At 39.4% G+C, this 22211-nt stretch overlaps 5 protein-coding genes across 6 annotated transcripts; 3 read left to right on the top strand and 2 right to left on the bottom strand.

The window, feature by feature from the left end:
• The first annotated feature begins 112 nt into the window (after nt 1-112).
• On the top strand, nt 113-1083 carry LOC129731203 (trypsin-1-like). Its single transcript, XM_055691021.1, has 2 exons — nt 113-207; nt 269-1083. The coding sequence occupies exons 1-2, from the start codon at nt 153-155 to the stop codon at nt 1030-1032; spliced, it is 819 nt and encodes a 272-aa protein (XP_055546996.1). The 5' UTR covers nt 113-152; the 3' UTR covers nt 1033-1083.
• A 1428-nt stretch (nt 1084-2511) lies between these two features.
• On the top strand, nt 2512-3642 carry LOC129731204 (trypsin-1-like). Its single transcript, XM_055691022.1, has 2 exons — nt 2512-2605; nt 2666-3642. The coding sequence occupies exons 1-2, from the start codon at nt 2551-2553 to the stop codon at nt 3424-3426; spliced, it is 816 nt and encodes a 271-aa protein (XP_055546997.1). The 5' UTR covers nt 2512-2550; the 3' UTR covers nt 3427-3642.
• A 2224-nt stretch (nt 3643-5866) lies between these two features.
• Nucleotides 5867-8648, bottom strand: LOC129731202 (zinc finger protein 436-like). Of its 2 annotated transcripts, none has more exons than XM_055691020.1 (3): nt 8504-8648; nt 8027-8164; nt 5867-7962 (listed from the first exon to the last, which is right to left on the bottom strand). In XM_055691020.1, exons 2-3 carry the CDS (start codon nt 8144-8146, stop codon nt 6379-6381), a joined length of 1704 nt encoding a protein of 567 aa, XP_055546995.1. In that variant the 5' UTR covers nt 8147-8164; nt 8504-8648; the 3' UTR covers nt 5867-6378. The 2 variants fall into 2 exon arrangements, with proteins under 2 accessions (XP_055546995.1, XP_055546994.1); XM_055691019.1 differs by lacking the exon at nt 8504-8648 and adding an exon at nt 8273-8420.
• Nucleotides 8649-15353: 6705 nt separating this feature from the next.
• On the top strand, nt 15354-17161 carry LOC129729879 (zinc finger protein 1 homolog). The gene is made up of 2 exons (XM_055688749.1): nt 15354-16112; nt 16175-17161. Exons 1-2 carry the CDS (start codon nt 15423-15425, stop codon nt 17141-17143), a joined length of 1659 nt encoding a protein of 552 aa, XP_055544724.1. The 5' UTR covers nt 15354-15422; the 3' UTR covers nt 17144-17161.
• A 66-nt stretch (nt 17162-17227) lies between these two features.
• Nucleotides 17228-18880, bottom strand: LOC129729880 (hsc70-interacting protein 1-like). Its single transcript, XM_055688750.1, has 2 exons — nt 18724-18880; nt 17228-18665 (listed from the first exon to the last, which is right to left on the bottom strand). The coding sequence occupies exon 2, from the start codon at nt 18642-18644 to the stop codon at nt 17469-17471; it is 1176 nt and encodes a 391-aa protein (XP_055544725.1). The 5' UTR covers nt 18645-18665; nt 18724-18880; the 3' UTR covers nt 17228-17468.
• Between the last annotated feature and the right edge of the window lie 3331 nt (nt 18881-22211).

The raw sequence follows: 22211 nt of genomic DNA, 5'->3' as shown, positions 1-22211 counted from the left end.
TGGCACTCGCGCTACACGATGACGATTGAACTGATCCTAATCAATTAATTGCCTGAGAGGCTGGAAAATACTCGAATTAGTCTGATATACGAATTCAAAGGCCGCATATAAATTGTCCTGACAACTACCGTATCGGCAGTCATCCTACAATCATGAAACTGGTGGGTCTTCTGGTTTGCTTTGTAGCTGCTGTTGCAGCTGCTCCTGGTAGGTGTGGTGCTCTGATTTCTTGGTTACTTTTACTTAGCTTTACGTTTCTTCCTCAAAGGACGTGATCACATCGAGCTTGCGCGCGGTGGACGCGTTGTCGGAGGTATCAACGCACTTCCCAATGAGTTCCCAAGTATTGTTTCCCTGCAGCGTTTGATCCTGACGGCATCCGCTCACATTTGTGGTGGTACCGTCATTGCTCCACGATGGATCATGACCGCAGCTCATTGTATTACCGAGTCACCACAAGGAGCCCGTTTTGCTATCTGGGCCGGAGCTCATAACATAGCGACGGCTGAAGCAAACAGACAGGCTATCAACGTCGAAATGTCTATTGTCCACCCTGACTACCTGGGAGGAGTTAACCCATCCGATATCGCAGTTATGCGTCTGGTGAGTTATCTGAATTACAACAATTTTGTGCAACCCGCTCTGCTCCCTGCGCAAGGAGATCTTGCCACTCCTGGACCGGCGACTCTGGCTGGATGGGGTAGTACTTCCACCGGAACTACTCCCTCAATGCCAGCAACTCTGCAGAAGGTTAATAAACCGATTATCGATTACGACACTTGTGAGGAAGCCAACGGTGGAGCCGGAAACTCTCCGCTCGGACCCACCAACGTTTGCACGGGACCGCTGACCGGAGGAATTTCCGCTTGCTCGGGAGATTCTGGCGGCCCACTGTACGTCATCGAAAACGGTGTACAGACCCAAGTCGGTATTGTTTCCTGGGGATGGATTCCATGCGGTTCCATTGGACGCCCGTCGGTATATGTAGGCGTTGCCAGCTACCGTTCGTGGGTAGATGCACAAATAGACTAGAAAATTCCGGATTTAATTTAGGACAATAAACAAAAGGCAGTATTGAAAATGGTTTAAAGCTTTTTTATTTGTTTTTTTTTTTGGAAAATTGATATTACGATACTCTTTTAGTCAGATTAAATTTTGATTGGATGTCAGTCCTTTATACATAAGCAAGATATACATAAGATAAGATATACTCTTTGTCTAATGGTCAAATATTTGACCTTCTGACATAATGGTCAAACTTATTTGACATCATGGCTGTTGTTTGCCCGTGTTTGCCCCATGTTAAAATTCGAGAGTTACAAACAATTGTCTTTGACCAAATTTTTATCTGTCAAAAAGTGACAAATATTTGACGCTTGGTCAAAGAGTGTACTACAGGCTTTACAAACTTGGTGTACGCTTCAGTTTTCCACTTAAGCCTGTAGTACACTCTTTGTCTAATGGTCAAATATTTGACCTTCTGACATAATGGTCAAATTTATTTGACATCATGGTTGTTGTTTGCCCGTGTTTGCCCCATGTTAAAATCGGAGAGTGACAAATAATTATCATTGACCAAATTTTTATCTGTCAAAAAGAGACAAATATTTGACGCTCGGTCAAAGAGTGTACTACAGGCTTTAGTCTTGTCTTTAAGTGCTTTGGCCCTTCATTTTCACTATAATTCGTTTTGACATACCATTGGTGTATTCGTTGTTCTGCTCATAGTCCACGTGTCTTGAAAAAAAAAAATGCTACACATGCACTGACAGATTACCAGCATGACGCAGCCATAAATTGGACTAAATATGAATGTTTTATTGCATAAATTGAATTTCAATGGATTTGAAACCAATTCTCTATACTTGAAAAAGCTGATTGACGAACTCCACTGATTTATTCGAAAATCAGTTCGATTATGACTGGCTTGGCAGTTCCAACATTTGTAGATTTTTTTTTTAAATTCAGACCAGAACAATGTTTCGTCCAAAATTTACAGTCCTTACCCAAAACATGTTAGAATACTGAAATGATAATAATATTATACAACTTTTTCAGTGAGCATTACTAACAAACTACTTTGTTGCTTATAGTTGTTAACCGCAACGTTGTTAGTCGAAAAGAGCAATTTGCATACCTTTCAAGATGTGGCCGCTGGTTGACATTAAAGATCACTTTCCTTACCACAATTTCCTTGAACTAGATGCTGAACACGTTATAAATTTTGAATTAGGCTGAGTCACCTTCTGCTGTAAAACCGTCAGTCCTGAGCAATAGCTCGAGGCACACTCCATCTTGTCGGAGATAATCTGATGATTACTACAACCTACAAAGGTCTTATCATATCGCACATTCTCCAATTTTAGATGAAAAAACTCAATAAGATCATCAACCTGAACATAGTACTCAGCTAGGTTGTAAATCTAAATCTGTAATTTAATAATGTATCAATGTATAATTTAATAATGGTTGTAATCTAAATCTGATTAATTTTACTTGAAGGTATAAATAGTCGTGTCATACAAAATACGTTGCAGTTATTCAATAAAAATGAAATCGCTAGTGTTATGGTTTTGTCTAGCAGCAGCAGTTGCAGCTGCTCCTGGTACGTACAACAAGTAGTAAAATTGTCCCCAACGACAATTACAGAAATCCTCTCTTCCAGGACGTGATTATTTCGAACTTGCGCGTGGTGGTCGTATTATCGGCGGTATTAACGCGTTACCCCATGAGTTCCCAAGTATAGTATCGCTTCAACGCTTGATCCTTACGACTTCCACGCATGTTTGTGGTGGCACAGTTCTCAACCAGCGATGGGCTATGACAGCCGGTCACTGCATTCTTCATTCACCAGAAGGAGCACGTTTCGCCATCTGGGCCGGTTCACACCAAATTTTGATTTCTGAACCGAACAGACAAGTTATCAACGTCGAAGAAGCAATTATTCACCCTGAATATCTCGGCGGAGTTAATCCATCGGATGTTGCTGTACTTCGTTTGGCGACCTATGTCAATTTTAACGATTTTGTACAGCCTGCGGTGCTGCCCGCGCAGGGAGACCTGGCCACACCCGGCCCGGCGACTCTCGCAGGATGGGGCAGCATTTCCGGTAGCGCTAACATTATGCCGTCTACTCTGCAGAAAGTACAGAAACCCATTATCGATTATGACACTTGCGAGGAAGCAAACGGAGGACCAGGAAACACTCCACTGGGACCCACCAATGTCTGCACGGGACCGCTAACGGGTGGTATCTCTGCCTGCGCGGGAGATTCTGGCAGCCCGCTACTAGTAATAGAGGACGGCGTGCAGACCCAGGTTGGAATCGTTTCCTGGGGCTGGGTTCCATGTGGTTCTATTGGTCGTCCTTCCGTTTATGTTGGCGTTGCGAGCTATCGCGATTGGATCGATGATCAAGTTAACTGAAAAGGAAGTTAAGAATGATGTAATTACTTGTCATACCTACTAGAATAAATCTACAATTAGAACACGAGTGATGCTTCCGTACGTTTCAGATAAAACTGATTCAAAAATGTCCATCGATAATATAACATTGTCCAAGCATAAAATTCAATCCTAAAGATTTGCATGAGTTGTAATGTCCAGTGTCCAGTGGTGGGCATCGATAATCGCTAAACGCTTAACGCTAAACCCATATTAGCGGAACTTTCGCTAATCGCTAATCGCTAACTTTTTAACACGTAGATTGTCATGTGGCCATATTTATAGCTCATAAAAACAAAAGAAAATAATTACTTTTGAATGCTCTTTATAATGAGAGGTTCGAAGTTTGCAGTACGATCTTCAAACTTGAGACACAGACCAACAGACATTTCTAGCAAGTTCTGAATCAATTCTTCGTTTGGGAGATAACAGTAGTTTCCGTAAAAAAAGCAGTGCTAGTGTACGTGCATGTGTCAAACTGAGAACCACAAAAATATATCAGACTGCATGACAGCTCCCTAGACGAAGCTGTCACGCAATGACTGTGGTTTAACTGTAAATTTTATTTATTTATTCGTTCAACATCAACAGACTCAATATATATTTAAAAAATTACTCCTAATACTAGAGCGAGGTAGATGGTAGTCGAAAACGAAAGATACACTATTGAAAACGCGCTGAAGTCCACTAAGAGCTCCGTTTGCCCCATAATTTGTACGACGAAAGGAATTTGCAGGGAAGAGGTTATTCCGAACGACTCTGGAATTAATTATTAGATCGATATTGCCCAGTTTTACAGCACAGTCGGTTCTCGCCATCAGGGTATCAGCAATTAACATAGCTCGTGAAAGATCACGTCTTACTTTCAAAGAGTCAAGGCCGATGAGCTGCGCGCGATTTTCATAACTGGGGAGCTGGTAAGGATCGTTCCAAGGTAGATGTCGAAGAGCAAAACGTACAAATCTCCGCTGAATTGCTTCGATTCTGTTGGCACCATTAAAGTAATGAGGGCTCCACACTTCCGAACGGTATTCTAGCGTCGAGCGAACTAATGAGCAATATAGACTTTTACAATACACGTCCCTGAAATTCTTGGCCATTCTCATTATCATTCCCAAATTTCGCGAGGCTGCGGCAACGGTATAGCAGATATGCTATCAGCACTTTGGCGTAAATTTTCATGTCGTCAGCAATAATATTCTGGGGCGAATGAGAATGCAGTTCACATCGTTGAAGTAGAGGATGAAGATTAAAGGCCCGAGGTGACTACCTTGTGGGATTCCGGAAGAAGCATGAAATTCTTGCGATCTGTTGTCTCCAATTTTTACCATGATGTGGCGATACGCAAGATACGATTGAAGCCAGCGTAAAATGTTTCCGCCAAATCCCATTCGGTAGAGTTTTTCAATGGTATTGTTGTAATTAATTTTATCGAAGGCTGCTGACAAATCAGTGTATATAGCATCGGTTTGGTGCCCTCCAGACATAATATCCATTGCAAATGAGGTGAACGTTAGAAGATTCGTTGTTGTTGAACGCTTTGGCTTGAATCCATTCTGCGTATCAGAGATAAGAGACTTACAATGATAAAAAATCGGTTCCATCACGATCAACTCGAACAGTTTTGAGACTGAATTCCCGGCGGAGATTCCGCGGTAATCATCGACGTTACTCTTGTCACCTTTTTTGTAAACCGGAAACATATACGCGAACTTCCATGCAGATGGAAAGTTGCCTGTAGAGAGTGACAGGTGGGAAAGATGACAAAGCGGAGTAAACAAGCCGGTAGCGCATCGCTTCAGTAGAAATTTGAAATGATGGTTTTTTTTCGTGACAATGAAGCTAGGTTCCAATATTACGTCTGTTAGTATGTGCTTGAGGATTTAATTTAAAAAAAAGGAGCAGCAAAATTGGTTTTGCTTGTATGTAAAAAAAATCTACTCTAAAATTTTTTCCATAAACAACACAATTATTATTTGAATCGAAGAAGTTACCATAATTTCAGGATGCTATAGTGGCTTGTACGCTAAATGGAACCCCATTCTATGGTAAAAAGACTGACTTGCACTTTTGTCGAAAAGAGAGAAACACTAGACAGTTGAGACAAATGAACGTTATTTGAATGAAACATACGTTATAAAGTAATTTTCGCCGTAAAGTACGTTCATCGTTCAAATCAATTTATGTACGCCATCAGCAACTCACAAATTTTGTAAATATTTTTTTGTCACTTCTCTACAAATTTAGCGAATTAGCGATTAGCGTTTCGAAGGTCAAAATTCTAGCGACGCTAACAGTTCGCTAATCAGCTCAAAAATTAGCGAAACCGCTAACTGAAAATTAGCGTCGCTAATTAGCGTTTTAGCGAATTAGCGGAATGGTGCCCACCACTGGTGATATCAAAAAAAAAATATTGTCAGTCTGCTTGACCCAGTTTCCATTTTATTACGCTCGAAAGCAATGTATATCACTGCGTGCAACCTCATTCACTAAGCTAGTTTCCAACGACTGGTTGGGCGTATCTATCTATAAGCAATGAAGTACAAATGCCTTACTGTTGGCTTTAGTATTGTTCTGCTAATTGTGTCTGTAGCATTCGAAAGTACCGCCGGTGTCAGAATCAAGCGACAAGACATGGAACAACTCAAGCCATGGGGCGAATGGGGAATGAAATGGGGCAAAGAAAGTAAGTTTACGCTGTCCTATAACAAATCTAACGCATCTCTACCTAAACTTGTTGCCCAAAATGTTTACAGTGGTTACGACTATTATAATACCAGCTGGTCAAGAAGCGGTTACAATCGGATCTGGTGGTGGCGGTGGAGGCGGCGAAGAACCAGCGGCATCATAAGCTTAATATCAATACTTGATTTAATGCTAACGATAAATAATTGTCAAATAAATAGATTAACATAAGCCAATCAGCAGCATTCCCTACGCAACCTGCTCGCCAGTGTGAGTACGCACATGTCGCTTCAGGTGACACCGATTGATGAACCCTTTGCCACAGCCTTCACATTTGTACGGACGACTATCCGAGTGAAATCGCATATGTTGCGACAGATAGCTTTTCGAGAGGAACGCCTTTCCGCAGAGAGCACACTTGTGATTCAACTCACCACCATGTATTAACATATGCTGAGTGAGGTAACCGTTTCGAGAAAATTCTTTACTACAAACAGTGCACTTGAACATCCGCTGGCCGGTGTGCATACTCATGTGTTGCGCTAGGTGACCCGGCCGAACGAATCCTTTGCCACACAGCTCACACTGATGCAACCGTTCGCCGCTGTGACTGCGCAAGTGTTGCGTTAGTGCACTCTTCTGAACGAAATCCTTCTGACAGATTTCGCATTTATGCGGCCGTTCGCCGGTGTGACTTCTGCTATGCGTAGCTAACTCAGCAGTGTACAGAAAACCTTTGCCGCATTGATCACATTTGAAATTATAATCTCCCGTATGATGTCTCATGTGCGCTGTCAAGTGACTTTTTTGAGCGTATGCTTTTCCACAAGTTTTGCACTGATGCGGTCTTTCTCCAGTATGAATACGTCTATGCTGAACAAGATGGTTACTGTTGATAAAACCTTTGCCACAAAATTCACACTTATGTGGCCGTGGATCACGATCCTTTCGAAAGCGTTTTTTCTTCACAGGCTCACATTTCTCCGGTGTTTCTTCCAAAACGGAACTTGTGTCTTGCTGTTTCTCACCGCAATTATTCCTATCTTCTTCAGGCGAATCACTCAGTTCGAACCGAGCTGATGATCGATGGTGATTCTCCAGGTGGTACCTCAGGGTACCATTGGAAGCATATTCCTTATTGCAAATGTCGCACTTGTACGGTCGCTCTCCGCTATGAATACGAAGATGGGTTTCAAGGTGCAGCTTAAGCCGAAACATTTTACCACAAATATCACAGCCAAATCGCATCTTTTTTCCCGCGTGGCATTGTACATGCTGTTTGGCGTGACTTTTCTGTGCGAACGATTTACCGCAAATGTTACAACTATGAGGTTTTTCACCTGTATGAACACGCCTGTGCTGAACGAAATGATTTCGGTCGTTGAAACCTTGGTCACAAAATTCGCATTGAAATTTACAACAACCAGTAGCATGAGTCAACTCAAGATGTGTAACATTTTCTTCGTCGTCTTCTTTCACTCCGAGATAATTTTTATCGTTAATACTAGAATCTGCTGGTTCTGTGGGAATATCTCTTAAAATGCACTCTACAATCTCATCGTTTGCTTCGAAAGAATTCTTTACTGTGCAATCTTCAATCTCGCCTGCATAGTTATCCACAGTTTCCGCTTTGATTCCCGTATCCTTAATCGCTGGGTCATCTGATGTCTCTGGATACTCAGCTAAGCAGGACGTTAAAGGATCTTTGACGTCCAATTTTTCCTGCAGTTTTCCTTCCGTTTGCAGGCAGAGCCTTCGAAAACGGGCAGCACCGATGAGTTCCTGCAGGCATTTTTTGCAAATATCTTTGGAGAAGCAGTCGTTTTCTAAAATCTGGAGCATACAATCAAAAATCAACATATAGTTTGTATTATCATTAAAATGTATTTATATTTACCATAACACCACAACAGTCCGCAATAAGCTCACTAGCTGAACTATGAAACTCGCTCAGAATAGTGAATAAGTACAGCATGTCGGTTTCCTCTGCCAAACAGCACCTACAGAAGCTAGTCATTGTTCGTGTAGAAATAAACTAGCATCGACAAGCAACAAATTAAAAATATTTACTAGGATATCGTAAAATCATTATGGGTATTCATGTCGAGCTCGTAAGCGAATACCCAGCCGTAAAAATACTCACCTCCATTGACGAGTAATGGAAGATACACAGTTTACGGCTGGGTATTCGTATACCAGAGTCTATGTTTATAATAAAAGTCCCGCAAAGATGAAACCAAAGGAACCAAATCAGTGTCGAACGAGGGTACCAATCGAGCAATGTAAATAAACAAGGTGATAATGTTAGGAGTGGATGAAAAGTGTTGTAATTGAGCGTAATAAAGAATATGTGTTTTTCCGAAGTTTTACTTACACATTTCAATCCAACATTAAACCTGTACACTGGTTCACTCAAATTTAACAAAACATTACCGGTGTAATCTTTCAAAACTGTGTACCTTGTGAAGAATTTCAAAAAATGATATTCGCTTATGCATGGTGAAAAACAGAACTGTATAGTTATTGGCAACAAACGGCACAAAAACTGTGTTGCCGAAACGATAGATTTTCTCTTCGCGCGACTCTATATACACATAGACTCTGTCGTATACGAGCTCGATGTGAAGACCCCTATTCTGTTGCCAACTGAATTCATTCAAAACTCGTATTGGCCCTGACGACTCTGTTGATATTGATTTGGTTTTTACTTGCGAAAGTGAAGGAGGGAAATATTTTTGCTTTTGTTTTCACACATTGACAATTGACAATTGCATATGAGAATTCGCGTAGGTGCGAACAGCCTTAAAAATCTCTTTTACTTGTGTCAGGGCCAATTGGCCCTGACGACTCTGTTGATATTGATTTGGTTTTTACTTGCGAAAGTGAAGGAGGGAAATATTTTTGCTTTTGTTTTCACACATAAATTGACAATTGCATATGAGAATTCGCGTAGGTGCGAACAGCCTTAAAAATCTCTTTTACTTGTGTCAGGGCCAATTATTACTGTTTGTTATGCTTTTGCTATCGTACGAATTTTGACACTACCACACAAGACAAAGTCGCACTCAATATTTTGTAAGATCCATATGCACTCAACACAAATAAGAACATTTTATTAAAAAAGATGTTGGTGATTACAAATATTTTTAAAGCCGGAGAACGGTTTGTTTGATCAGCGTGACATTTAGATAATGATTTTGTCCTTGCCGCAAAAATATACACTATGAAAAAAACACTTTTTTGAGAAAATAATATTAAAAAAAAGAGTTAAGTGTTAAATATGTCCAGAAGTTCATTTTAAATTTTGACGTAGAATACGTCTTACGGCAACAATTACAGGTACCCAATTTCAATACAGGGATCCAATTTCAAAACCGAAAACATCGAGAGCGTCACAAAAATTGTCCAATTTCAAACGTTTTAAACCCAGTCAGTTTCCAACCGAGTTCTGTCATTTTTGCAACAATCGATTGGAAAATCATTTAAGCACCCGTCCAAATGCAGAAAATTGTAATCCGATTGTTCAAGCTATTGTGATATTGAAAATTGTTGAACAACGTCGAAACGAAAATGTCGATTTTTGATTCGTCGCTTGCTGCCTTTCCCTGAATAGGACGACAGAATGGAGTACCTAGTGAGCCGGGAATGCACTCTTTGGGCTATATAAGAGACTGTTTCTCCTCAAGCAAATCAGTTTACTAGCAGCAGGCAGCAGCATCGGTCATCAACACCGATGGCAGTAGACGAAGGCAGCGTGGATCAGCAGCGGGCAACAGCGGCGGTGGTAGTGGTTAGCTGCAGTCCTACCTCTTTCAGTTCGGCTCTCCTTCGATCTGAGTTGGACCCCACCAGCGGTAATCCGATTCAGATATCGTTGGGCAAAAAACAACCCGAGACTGAAAGAGACTCGCACCGCCAGGTGGATTGAAGCGTGTGTCCCTAATATATAAGGTGTGTGTGGCTTGCTTTAAAGCATGTGTGTATGTTTATGGCGTGTATGCATGCCTGTAGCGCGTGTGTGCATGTTTATAGCGCGTGCGGCACCGCCACCACCATCGCCACCGCTACCGCCGCCACCACCGCCACCATCACCACCACCACCTAAGAGACTTTTCTCCTCAAGCAAAACAGTTTACTAGCAGCAGGCAACAACAGCGAACATCAACACCGATGGCAGTAGGCGATGGGATCAGAAGCGGGCAACCGCGACGGTGGTAGTGGTTAGCTGCAGTTCTTACCTCTTTCAGTTCGGCTCCCCTTCGATCTGAGTTGGACCTCACCAGCGGTAATCCGATTCAGATATCGTTGGGCAAATACAACCCGAAACTGAAAGAGACTCGCACCGCCAGGTGGTTTGAGAAGCCACCATCATCCAGCGTATGTATATACAGGGTGTATGCACATAACGTGTGTGAATATTTGAAGCGTATGTCCCTAATATATAAGGTGTGTGGCTTGCTTTAAAGCGTGTGTGTATGTTTATGGCGTGTATGCATGCCTGTAGCGCGTGTGTGCATGTTCATAACGCGTGTGGCTTGCTATATAGCGTGCGTGGTTTGCTATATAGCGTGTGAATGTCTAGCGTGTCTGTGCATGTCTACAGAGCGTGTGGCTAGAGTGCCTGGCTTGCTATATAGCGTGCGTGGCTAGCAGTATAGCGGTTGAAAATTTCATGTATACACTACCCGTCATAAGTTTGGAATCGCTTTACTGAGTATTGCAACACCCAGTTTGAATATTGCAACACCCCGAAAAGTTTTGCATCACTCAAAATGGGCAAATTTCTGTAACTGTAACTGTAATATGCTTGACCAGAACTGGTGGCACAAGCCGAACACCGCAACTTTGTGGGTAGTAATGATCACGCGACAAGTTGAAGTCTAAATATGAAAAACTGCATGCACCCTAGCGCTGCATAGCGGGGTAATTCAGTATTTACTTGTCTACCATGTAGAAGCCTTTAGCCTTCTGAACAAGTTTGCTGAACAACGCAACTTTCTGGCAGGTCGGAATCGTGAGATTAGTTAAATTCAAAATACGACTCATTGTGTGCCCACTAGCACCACATAGCCGTAAAATTTCACACTGAACTGGCCACCATATAGTAGCCTTTGACCTTCGGAACAAGTTTGCTGAAAACCGCAACTTTCTAGGTTGTCAAAAACACGAGATATCCGCCTATTCCATGTGATGCTAAACTTTTCGGGAGGCGTTGCAATTTTCAAACTGGGTGTTGTAATACTCAGTAAAGCGATTCCAAACTTATGTCGGGTAGTATCATTGCTAACAAATCACCTCATGTAGAATTTGATTATCACTGTGAATCATTCAAAACTAAATAAAAAATTTGCCATGTTGAAAAAATATTCACTTGTCAATAAATGGCATTGACAAACACAATTTACCTCAAAGATTATCTGAGGGATTAACCCCAATTCAGTGTATTCCCAAACCTATTCCAAGAAATACATTGGCATAAGACAGGCTGTCGTATTCTACGTTACCTCTGCGGTCACGTCTCATAAACAACCTCTTCAACTTTTTTTTCATGGGAACTAACTCTTTCGGAATCTGATTGATTCAAACTCTAACTAATTTTTTTCAAATTTTAATCAAGCATGGAATTTATTGAATGTATTGCGTAGCACTTATTAGATGTCCGTACATGAATAAATTATTATAACCACAAACAAGATTTTTTTAAATTTCCAATATTTTTATATTTTTTTCCTAATAATGTATTTTGGCAGCATTGCCGTACACGAATGAAAGCAAGCTGTCAAAAAGTATGATGGGAGATGGTAAATTCGTTTTTGCGGTGTAGCTACACACGTGTTACACTTTTTGCCTTGTAACTCTGAGAACGGTGTAGTACCGTCGCGAAAACGAGTTCATAAGTGTCAAGGAGCACTTTGATGCACACTTCTTCTTTGTTGTTGCACTTTCAAACTGTGCAGTTCATTTTGGTGGGAAGTGCGCATATTGATGGTTGTTTGATTATGTAGAAATAAGAAAAAAAGTTACAATTTTCAAAACAAAACTATTTCTTGTATCTGAGCCAAAATGGTTTATTTCATTTATGTAATATCTTCAGCAAAGTAATAGAAGGTATTTTTGTCGTGAACAAAATCATCTAAAATGACCTGAAAATACGAAAAAACTTAATCGACCATTTTTGATTTGAATGAAATTTTGCACAAGTATTTGACTTAGCAAATTGAGCATTTTTCACAGATGAAGAGATTTTTTAAAAACCAATTTCAACATTTTTAAAAATTTTGTGTTGAAGATTTTAAAAAATTTAGACAGTCATTTAAAATTAAAAAGATCTTGGTAGTTACCACAGTATGTTATGCAATGCACCGGTTTTCGAGTTATTTTGAATTTGAGTTCCAAAAATTTCAATATTAGGGAAAATACACGTTTTTCTTAACTTGTCCGTGGTTCTCCAGCAAAACCCTTAAGTTTATTGAGATATAAATATAAATATAAATATGATATAAATATCATACAATTCATTCTTTTACAACAAGACGATTGGGCGAACGGTTCTCAAAAAAGTTTTCAAAGAATGAATAAATTTATTGATTAAATCTTCATTTTCAGGATTTGTTATCTTGAGAACATATTTTTTTATGACATGGATGCTTTAAAGAACTAACTTTACTTCATATTTTAGATACATCTTGAGTGATTGATAACTCATCATTTTAAAACAGCTTCACTTATATCTCATTTTCTGCAATCGGAACAAAAGAGATTCATTCTGTTACTCCTTGTTCATATTTTTTAAATAATACTCAACAACGCGTTTATCTTTGAATGGCGTTTTTTAAAACATGACTTTGTCGTTTTAGGATTGCGGTGAATTTACTGAGCCGATTTTCTTCATCTTTTTTTAAATGTTCGTTATTAAATTCTTCGGTAGTTGAACAATCGTTTTTTGATACACGAAATTTAACTTTGCCGAAAAACTAAACGAGTTTTTTATTTCAGTTGATCTGCGTCGCTATCGTAAACACCGCAAAGCTCTGCCAAAAAAAAAGTGTTTCGGGGAAACGGCCATTAATCCCCAAATAATTGGTATTTCTCATGAACAAACGTGTTTTGTTGTTGTTGAATAACTGACTTTCAGAAAATTACTCTTTTTATGCAATAAAACAGGTGCTACACGCTCAAATAAAATTCCTAATACACTATGAAACGCCATGTTTTGAGATAAAAATATCAAAAAAGTTAAGAGTCAAATATGTCCATAAGTTCATTTTAAAATTTTTTTCATGATAACTACAAAAGGTTTGCTCAATATTGATGCCCAGTCAACCACAAATCGTATATCAATGTGTGAAAATTATCGCAAATATATCTTAACGAAGTCGAAATCGTATACAACGCTTATTATCATGCGCAGAAACTCAGTTTTAATTGTATATCATGGTGCAGTCTAACCGATTTATGATTGAGGGCTTGGAATTGTAAGAAAGTGTCAAACAAATCGCTTTCAATCGAAAATTATCTTATATAAATACGTATATCGATGAATTGCATACCACTATTCCTCAGTACGTATATCGCCTCCAAAATAGTACGCATATGCTGTTTTTGGGCATCAAATGCGAGTTTGTATGATATATAGGAGTGCGGATATTGGAACTGAAACATTATTATACGTATGAAAATGTTGACTGGGTGGTTGTTTGATCATGTAGAAATAGGAAAAGAAGATTATTTGTATGTGACGTCAAACAAATTTAGTATAATGGTATAAGTAATAAATCTAATAAAAAGTAGAATAGTGAAATAAAGTCAAAAACTGATCGTATGGTTTATGATTATGATTGAGCTTTTCTGTTTTTCACCTAATCTGATTTTTTTTTAATATATTTGTTCCGAAATTATCTGTACGTATCAAATAATAGGTAATTTCCGTTGATTCGGAGAAAAGGAAAAAACCATAAGATATTTGATCATTTTTTACAATCTACGTTATTCACTCTCGCTGTCATAAATCACCCTGCAGATTCTTGTGAATAAGATAACAACGGTTCAGTCTCGGTCTTAGAATCGATTTGCTGCTGAACGTCAATTGAACTATTATTTCTTTGGCATAAAGCGACAATGAAAGGATGATAAGGAACCATTCAAATATTACATAACGCGAATTTGGCAATTTTCAATACCCACCCACCCCCATGTAACGCAATTTTACATGTTTGCCACATGCAATATAACGCTCCGCCGAATACCCCCAACCCCCTAGAGCGTTATGTATTATTTGAATGATCCCTAAGTGCAAAATTTTATAAATTCTTTGTTGACGTTTGTGTAGAACATGTGCCATCTCTTGTCTGCAGTGAATAACCAAAAAAAAATGTTGTTTTATTTCACATATTATACAACAGCACTATCGTAAACCGTAGGAAGCTTCATCACACGGATTGAAGGTGTTTTTTTTTTTGAAGCCTATTTATTGTTAGTTGCTTAAGTATTTATGATAAATATTAGTAAATAATGAGTATGTGTGTCCAATCACAAATGGTGACTTATCAACACTGTTAGAAATTTGTAATTTTAATTGTTAGGATTTGTTTGCTTTCGCAATTAGGAGATTGAAGGTGTTAATTTTTATTTTTGTTTCGTGTATGTTTACTGTTTACATGTTCACTAAATGCTCGTCACCAAAATTTAATGATGTAGCATTCCCATATAATATGTGAAGTAAATCAATTTGGCAGAAAAACCATTTTGGTTAAGATAAAAATATTAGTTCTTTTTTTTTAATTGTATTCTTTTTTCTCATGTCTACAGGATTTAACAATCATCAATATTTAGCTAACATTTTGTAGTTTTCATGAAAAATAAGATCTTTGAAAAATTAAATTTTTGAGATAACTTTTTTTTTTGCTAGATAAATCGTTCTGGCTCTAAAAATATTTATAACCATTCATACCTTTTTAAGCTCTTCTAGAAACTGAGTCACAATTGAAAAATAAACTAATGGCTCAAAAGAACATCTCAAACCCATAGAAACATCTGTGCAAAGTTTCAGTCGAATAAAAAAAGTCTACTAAATTCGTTGTCCTATGTTGCATGGAATTTATCTTTGCCGATTATTTATACATTTCACTTTACCAATTATTTTGCTCTCAAGAGTCGATTTTGAAATTTATTTTTATTGGGGTAAAATTGTCCAGAAATTTATGGGACAGACCTTTAAATTTTTGTTTACATTGACTTCGGTGAGTTAGATTTGAGTTAAACTTTTAATCAAATAACTTGAAATTATCATAGTAATGGATAAATCTGAGCTGGAGCTGGACAAAATCTGCCGACTGTGCTTGCAGGGCCTTCAAGTTGGTTCTCTAGTAAATTTATTCGCGGCAAACTTCTCAATCCGCCCTTCCGACATGATTATCCGATGTGCATCGGTGCAGATCTACGAAAAGGACGGCCTTCCAAGTGCTATCTGCAACGATTGCTTCTACAAACTCGGTATGGCATTTGAGTTTCGTAACCGATGCGAAGCATCCGATCAGAAACTGCGAGCATTAGTGCACGGTTCTGTCGTGAATGGAAATGAGCAACCGGTAGTGGAAACCGATGATATTTACGAAGCTATGAATGCTATATTTGGACCGGAGAGCACCGATGAAGCTAAAACGGACATTTTCGGTACCTCAGTGACCGAAACTGATTCTCCTGAAGTCAGCAGTAAAACTAAAAACGTGAAGAAGACATACCCCGTAAAGAAACGAGCGCAACTGGATGAACTTCTAGCAAAACATAAAGCAAAGATTAAGGTTGAAGGGAGAAAAATTAGTAATATTTTCAAAAAAAGGAAGGTCAGCAAGAGAACGTCCAAAAAAGGTACACAACTCAAAGAGCCAGAGCGTTGTACTACTTGTGGCAAGAGCTTTAATTATAGCGGATATCTGCAAGCGCACCAAAGAATTCATACCGGAGAGAAACCTTTCCAGTGCCAGGTATAACACGAAATAAATTCCTCAGTCATAACTCAACTGAACAGAAAATTGATCCTTTCTAGATTTGTCATCGCAAATTTACCCAATCCGGTAATCTTCAATTGCATCTTAAAATCCATAGTGACGAACGGAAATTTCAGTGCGAAATCTGCAGTAAATTATTCAGGACATCCAGTAATTTACACGCACACCGGAGAACACACTCGGATAAAAGAACTTTTTCGTGCACTATCTGTGAACGAAGCTTCAGGACACCGAAAGATTTGAGGAATCACATCGATACACACAGTGCAGTTAAAAGCTACGTTTGTCGATTGTGTCCCGATAAATCGTTTCATAAGCAGTCATATTTGAATAGTCACGTAAAAACGGTACACATAGGAGTCAAGCGGCACCGGTGCCAGGATTGCGGAAAAATATTCTCCAACAGTTCCAATCTGATTGCTCACCGACGAGTTCACAGTGGCGATCGTCCGTACGCTTGTGAGGAATGTGACGCAAAATTTACACAATCTCCAACCTTGCAACGGCACATTAAAGCAAAGCATAGACCCAAACCGGCAGAACCTTCGCCGATTCCCCCGGAGAGCATTCCTGACACATTCGAGCCTGCTATTGACATCGATGAAAACCGATCGCTGGAAAGTGCCGCAAGCTCGGAGCTGTCAGTGGCAACTTCGCTTATCGATGACAACCCTACAGCCTACAGTGTGCCATATATAACGAACTACCTGCCGACTCACCATCAGCCGACACCGCAGATGCTTTCAAACCATCATTCAGCAACCGCGGTCACCGCCAGCGTGCCATTACAAATGGCGACGCCAATTGGTGGAAACATGTACTCGGCAGAACCGTATCATCAGTTTGCTACCGCTACAAACGCTACCTCGCTACCGACCCACCACTATCAGCATCATCAGCAACACTTGGACATGGGAAGCTACGATATGTGCTACTCGATGCCCACTCATTCCGTGTTGAATACAAGCCTAATTAATCCACAACCGACTTACATTTTTGATCAATAAAATAAAAAATCGATCTCATCTCTTTTGTTAAAAAATCAGGAACTGTGATTATCACCTAGCAAGTGTTTCATTCTCGCTGCAAACTGAATTACCAGAGGCGTTTATTAGTTCTACTCTCTATTGGATACAGGATATTGTTCGAAATATATAATGTTATTGACGCGCTCGAAGGATATTTTGGTAAACAGTTATTGTGAGATATAAAATTTATTACAAACACGGCGCAGCCAACGACAGCTAATCTTAAACCAAAGTTTTGCTCTTTAAAGCACGAATGGTTTACCCATCAAACTTGAAAATTAAATGCAGCGGCAAAGCAAAATGTCTAATCTAAATCATCTGTTGTCTTATGACCACCAGTTGAACCCCCGCCCGTACCAGGAAATCCACCGGACCCAGCGCCGGGGAACCCACCAGCTCCGGCTCCAGGAAAGCCACCAGGGAAACCACCGGCTCCTGCGCCCCCACCACCGAACATCGGGAAACCGGACGACGATGCTTGTCCCGCAATTTTAGTAACAAGATTCATTACCTTAGGATTATTCTGATACTTGGCAATATTGGCTGGATTGGACATAATGTCCTGTAGAGCAGCCGCCACTTCGGGATCTTTGAATGCGTTTAGGATATCTTCGGAGCCTCCACCACTACCGAAATCTCCAAAATCGGCATCGCCTTTAGCACTTTCCTCAGCAGCTTTGCGGTTTGCTTCCTGTGCTTTACGAACACGCTCCTGGCGCTCTTTAAGCTCTTTTTCCTGCCGACGACGTTCCTGTTTCAACTTGTGTTGTTCAATTTTTTTGGCATTTGGTGTAACCTCTTTAAGCCATTCGTCAGCTTCCTCATCATAGTCCAACTTACATGCCTGGCGAAGATCTTTGGCGGCATCCTCCCAGTTACCCAAGAGCCTGTTGGCACGTCCACGGAATTTATACGCTGTCGCAGAATCGGGATTTAATTCCAACGCTCTGTTACAATCGCGGATGCATGCATTCGGCTTAACCAATTTAAGGTAAGCCTGGCCACGTTTAGCATGATACAATGCACTCCTTGGATTCAACAAAATTGCTTCGGTAAAATTCTTTACGGCCTCCTCATAATTTAGCTCGGAATATGCAGCTGCAGCCTTTGAACGAAGTTCGTTTGCTTTATCAATAGCATCCTCGCTGGGTTCTTTCGATTCGTCGCCCATTGGCTGATCAGGTTCATCATCCGGTTCGACACATCCTTCCGTATCCAACTCTACGTCCGATTCCGGATCCGAATCCGGTTTCTTTGCTTCCGATTTTTCCTCATCGTTGTGCTGCTGTTTAGAAGCCGGCTCTGGGTGTGGTACATCGCCGAAACCTGGTGACCCCTGCGGAATCTTCCCACCGAGTTTCTCAATAAAACTTTTGAAAAATCCCAACTGAGGTAGATTTAACAGTTGCGGTTGAGTCTCACAAAGGCCAATAAAAACTTGCAACTTTTTCAGCTCCGAGGGATCTATTGGGCACGCCATTGCTTTGTGTTGTTTAAATTGCTGAAAGTAAAATAATTGATTTAGTGAACAGTGGAAGGCGATCACGTGAATAACTTACATTTTATTGATAAGTAATACGAACACACGCCTTAAACTAGCGAATTTTATTTGTTTGGAGAAGTACGCAGTTTGGCTATCAAAATGTCGCCGACTAGAATGTTCTGTTTTTGCTTTTTCTCGATTTTCTCTGTTTTGAGGTGTTCTTCTTTAGCGCAGTTGCCAAAAGAAAGGGCTATTTATATATTACGTTACGAATAAATTGTTCACTTCTGACCCTTTCATTGCCTCTGCTGCAAATAGCAAAAATTTCAATATTTGCCATTAGTAAATATACCAAAAGTATACATATACAGAAATGGAGCAAAAGCAACGTTTTTGCCTTCACAATTTTAAATTGTAATGAGACTTTGCCAATCCATTTAGGTTGTAAAACTTTTTTTCTAATCATTTTGCATGGTACACAAGTTTTATTTCAAATGAGTTTTAAAACTCAACTGAAACTTCGGCTTCATTTAACTTAACGGTAAAGTTTGTCGTTATGAATTCTTTAAAATTTCGCTTTTAAACCCGCGAAATGCCGAAAAATGAATCGCCACGGCTAATTATTGCTTTCCTGCCACTGCTCCTGCTGATGTTGCTGCATTACCAGTGTAGAGAGCAGTGTGAGCATATTTTGGTGACAAAATTATTTTGCTGTGTCTATTCAGAGGTAAAATGCGCTATAATAAAGTGCATCAGATAAACCGTGAAGTCGTTAAATTTTATGTTAATGTTTAATTTTATATCCAGCTTTTTACGCGCCATAATGGCGGACGCTATAATGAAAAGTTCGTAACAAATTACCAATCCTTTTGACAACTCTGCTTACCTCAGTTTGAAGTCTTCATACAATTTATCAAAAAAAGAATATATCTGGCAACACTATGGCAATATATCTGGATATTTTGGCAATTATCTGGCAATTTTGGCAATATATCTGGCAATATATCTGGCAATTTTAGAGAAATCGCAAATCTGACGTAAGCAGAGAGGTTCGCATATTACGAACACGCATTATAGCGACCGCTATTATGGTGCGTAAAAAGCTGGATATATTGAGATTTCAGAGAAAAATTAGTATTTTGCGCTCTAACTGACACCCGCAACTGACAACCGAAAATGATAATCTCAGACAGCACCGATAAAAATGCGACTCAAGAATTTGTTTGTCAAAGCGTATGCACTCTAAATTTACTTTAATTGAAACTGAATAGCATTGACTTGAGTCCCGAACACAATGGATACGTTTGCGTTGCGTTGACGTTAATTTGACAGAAAATGCATGGGCCAGCTGTCAAATTGCCCCAAACGCAGCCGCAACGTATCCATTGTGTTTGGGCCTTTAGAGCCGCCTTGATTCCTTGCCCTCGACTATGCAGCAGAGCCGCATTGATATGGCTTGCAATCAGAATGCTCTACGAAAAAACTAGTTAAAATCCATTATTTGATGTTGCTTAAAAAGTATGCAATATAACATAGTTTTCACAAAACAAAAAAATGGCCTTCCGTGTTTCGTTCCGTTGAAATTTCGGCCTTCGTTAGTATTGATATAATTCTGCCGTTTGGTGCTGTCTCCAAAATACTGTTTCGAAATTTAATGGTCCCCATGGCGTTGCCTCCTAGCTGATTTCGAGGTCAACCAACTTGTCACGTAATTTTGGCGTAATTTTGGCCCATGGCGTAGCCCTTTGGGTCTCAAAATACGAAACTGACCTAACAAGCTAGTTGCTGTATGTCCGAATCCCGGTTTGGAACGGACTGTTAGTGTCAACGGGATCGTAGCGCAAGCCACGCAACTGCCCTGTATACTAATAAATTGGCTGCAAAATTTGTATCCAATAAACAGAAAAGTAAAGTTTCGACAGGTAAACATTCGTACCAATGCTTTGCTTATGACTCAATCCTTTCAGTAAAATGAAAATACCTTTCTTAACATTGTTTCGTTAAAGGGTCCGGCAGCCTCTTTCAACTCAGACAATTGAAATGCTATTTGTTCGATTCTCGGATACACAGTGAAGCTTTTCACATGGACAAGAAGGCTGACAAAATAGCGAAACAATTTACTATCGCCTTTACTTTACCTCGGCGAAGAAAAAGGAAAAAAGGTTGTGGGCATCAGTTTCATACAGAAAAAATAGTCTTATGAATTCCACATTATTTTTTCAATGTTCACGGAGACTAAAATTACCAGTTAACGTTTAAAATTTACTTCTAGCAAAATTGATGATAAGGCTGATACATATTTCGAATTCTTTTTATGTCCAAGGTTATCAAACTTAGCAAAAGGGGTGGCAAAAAATAAATAACACCGAGACGAAAAAAAAGAAATATCTTTGATAAAAGTTTGTCTGCAAGTTATGACGTTTGTAACTTGCACTCAAATAAATGTTGAAAAATAACACTGTATTATTATAATTATCTATTTCGCTTGCCTTTTGACGACACTCTCTCTGTCACTGGACTTGTTCATTGCTAAATTAAGCATTAATGCTGTCGGAAAACAAATAAACAGTGGTGGGCACCGCTAACCAAAAATTTAGCGACGCTAAACGCTAAGTCGCTAACCGGAAAATTTAGCTCGATAATCGCTAAACGCCAAACGCTAAACCCACATTATCGGAACTTTCGCTAATCGCTAACTTTTTAATATGTAAATAGTCATATCGCTATATTTATTGCTCGAATTTTGTAAGATTTGGACCACTTTGATCTGTTTTGGTTAAACAAACGAAAACAGTTACCTACAAGAATAACAAAAGTTATTTAGCTTGCATTGAAAATAGATACTCTTAGGAATGTTTTCATAAAAATTCAATTATTATCTGAATCATAAAAGTAGAACCAAAGTTGTCATAATTTCAAGCGCATTGCAATTTACCAAAGTTCTTGGTGTGGTGAAAATTCAATCTAGACCTTGTGCTTGTTCTTCAAAATGCTCCTGTGGCTTGGACGATAACTGGAACTCCATTCTAGGTTGAAAAACTGACAAAAGTAACTTTCGCAGTAAAGTATGTTCATCTTTCGAAGCAATTTACGTACGCCATCAGCAATTCACAGTTTTTCTAAATATTTCTATTGTCGCTTCCCTACAAAATTTAGCGAATTAGCGATTAGCGTTTCGAAGGCCAAAATTTCAGCGACGCTAACAGTTTCGCTAACCAGCTCAAAAATTAGCGAAATCGCTAAATCGCTAACTGAATTTTAGCGTCGCTAATTAGCGAATTAGCGGAAAGGTGCCCACCACTGAATATAAACAATATTATTTGACTATAAAAGCTAGTTCAAGTTTTTGTGTCATTCATTCATATTAATGCGCAGTCTACAGAAATGCTACAAAATTGAGTAGATATAAAGTAAAATCTGTGACGCAGAGTTTGTCTGCTCTTGCAGTTTCTTTCTTCCGCTGAACCGAAACGCAAGGCACTAGCGGCGTTAAAACAGAAATAAATTCGGAATTCGAATAAAAACATGCATCTCAAACTATGTTATTGAAATATTTCGAGTTTC

The sequence above is a fragment of the Wyeomyia smithii genome, chromosome 3, assembly GCF_029784165.1.
Source record: "Wyeomyia smithii strain HCP4-BCI-WySm-NY-G18 chromosome 3, ASM2978416v1, whole genome shotgun sequence".
NCBI lineage: Eukaryota > Metazoa > Arthropoda > Insecta > Diptera > Culicidae > Wyeomyia > Wyeomyia smithii.
Note: the sequence above shows the minus strand (reverse complement) of the source record. Positions and strands in the feature narration are given on the sequence as shown.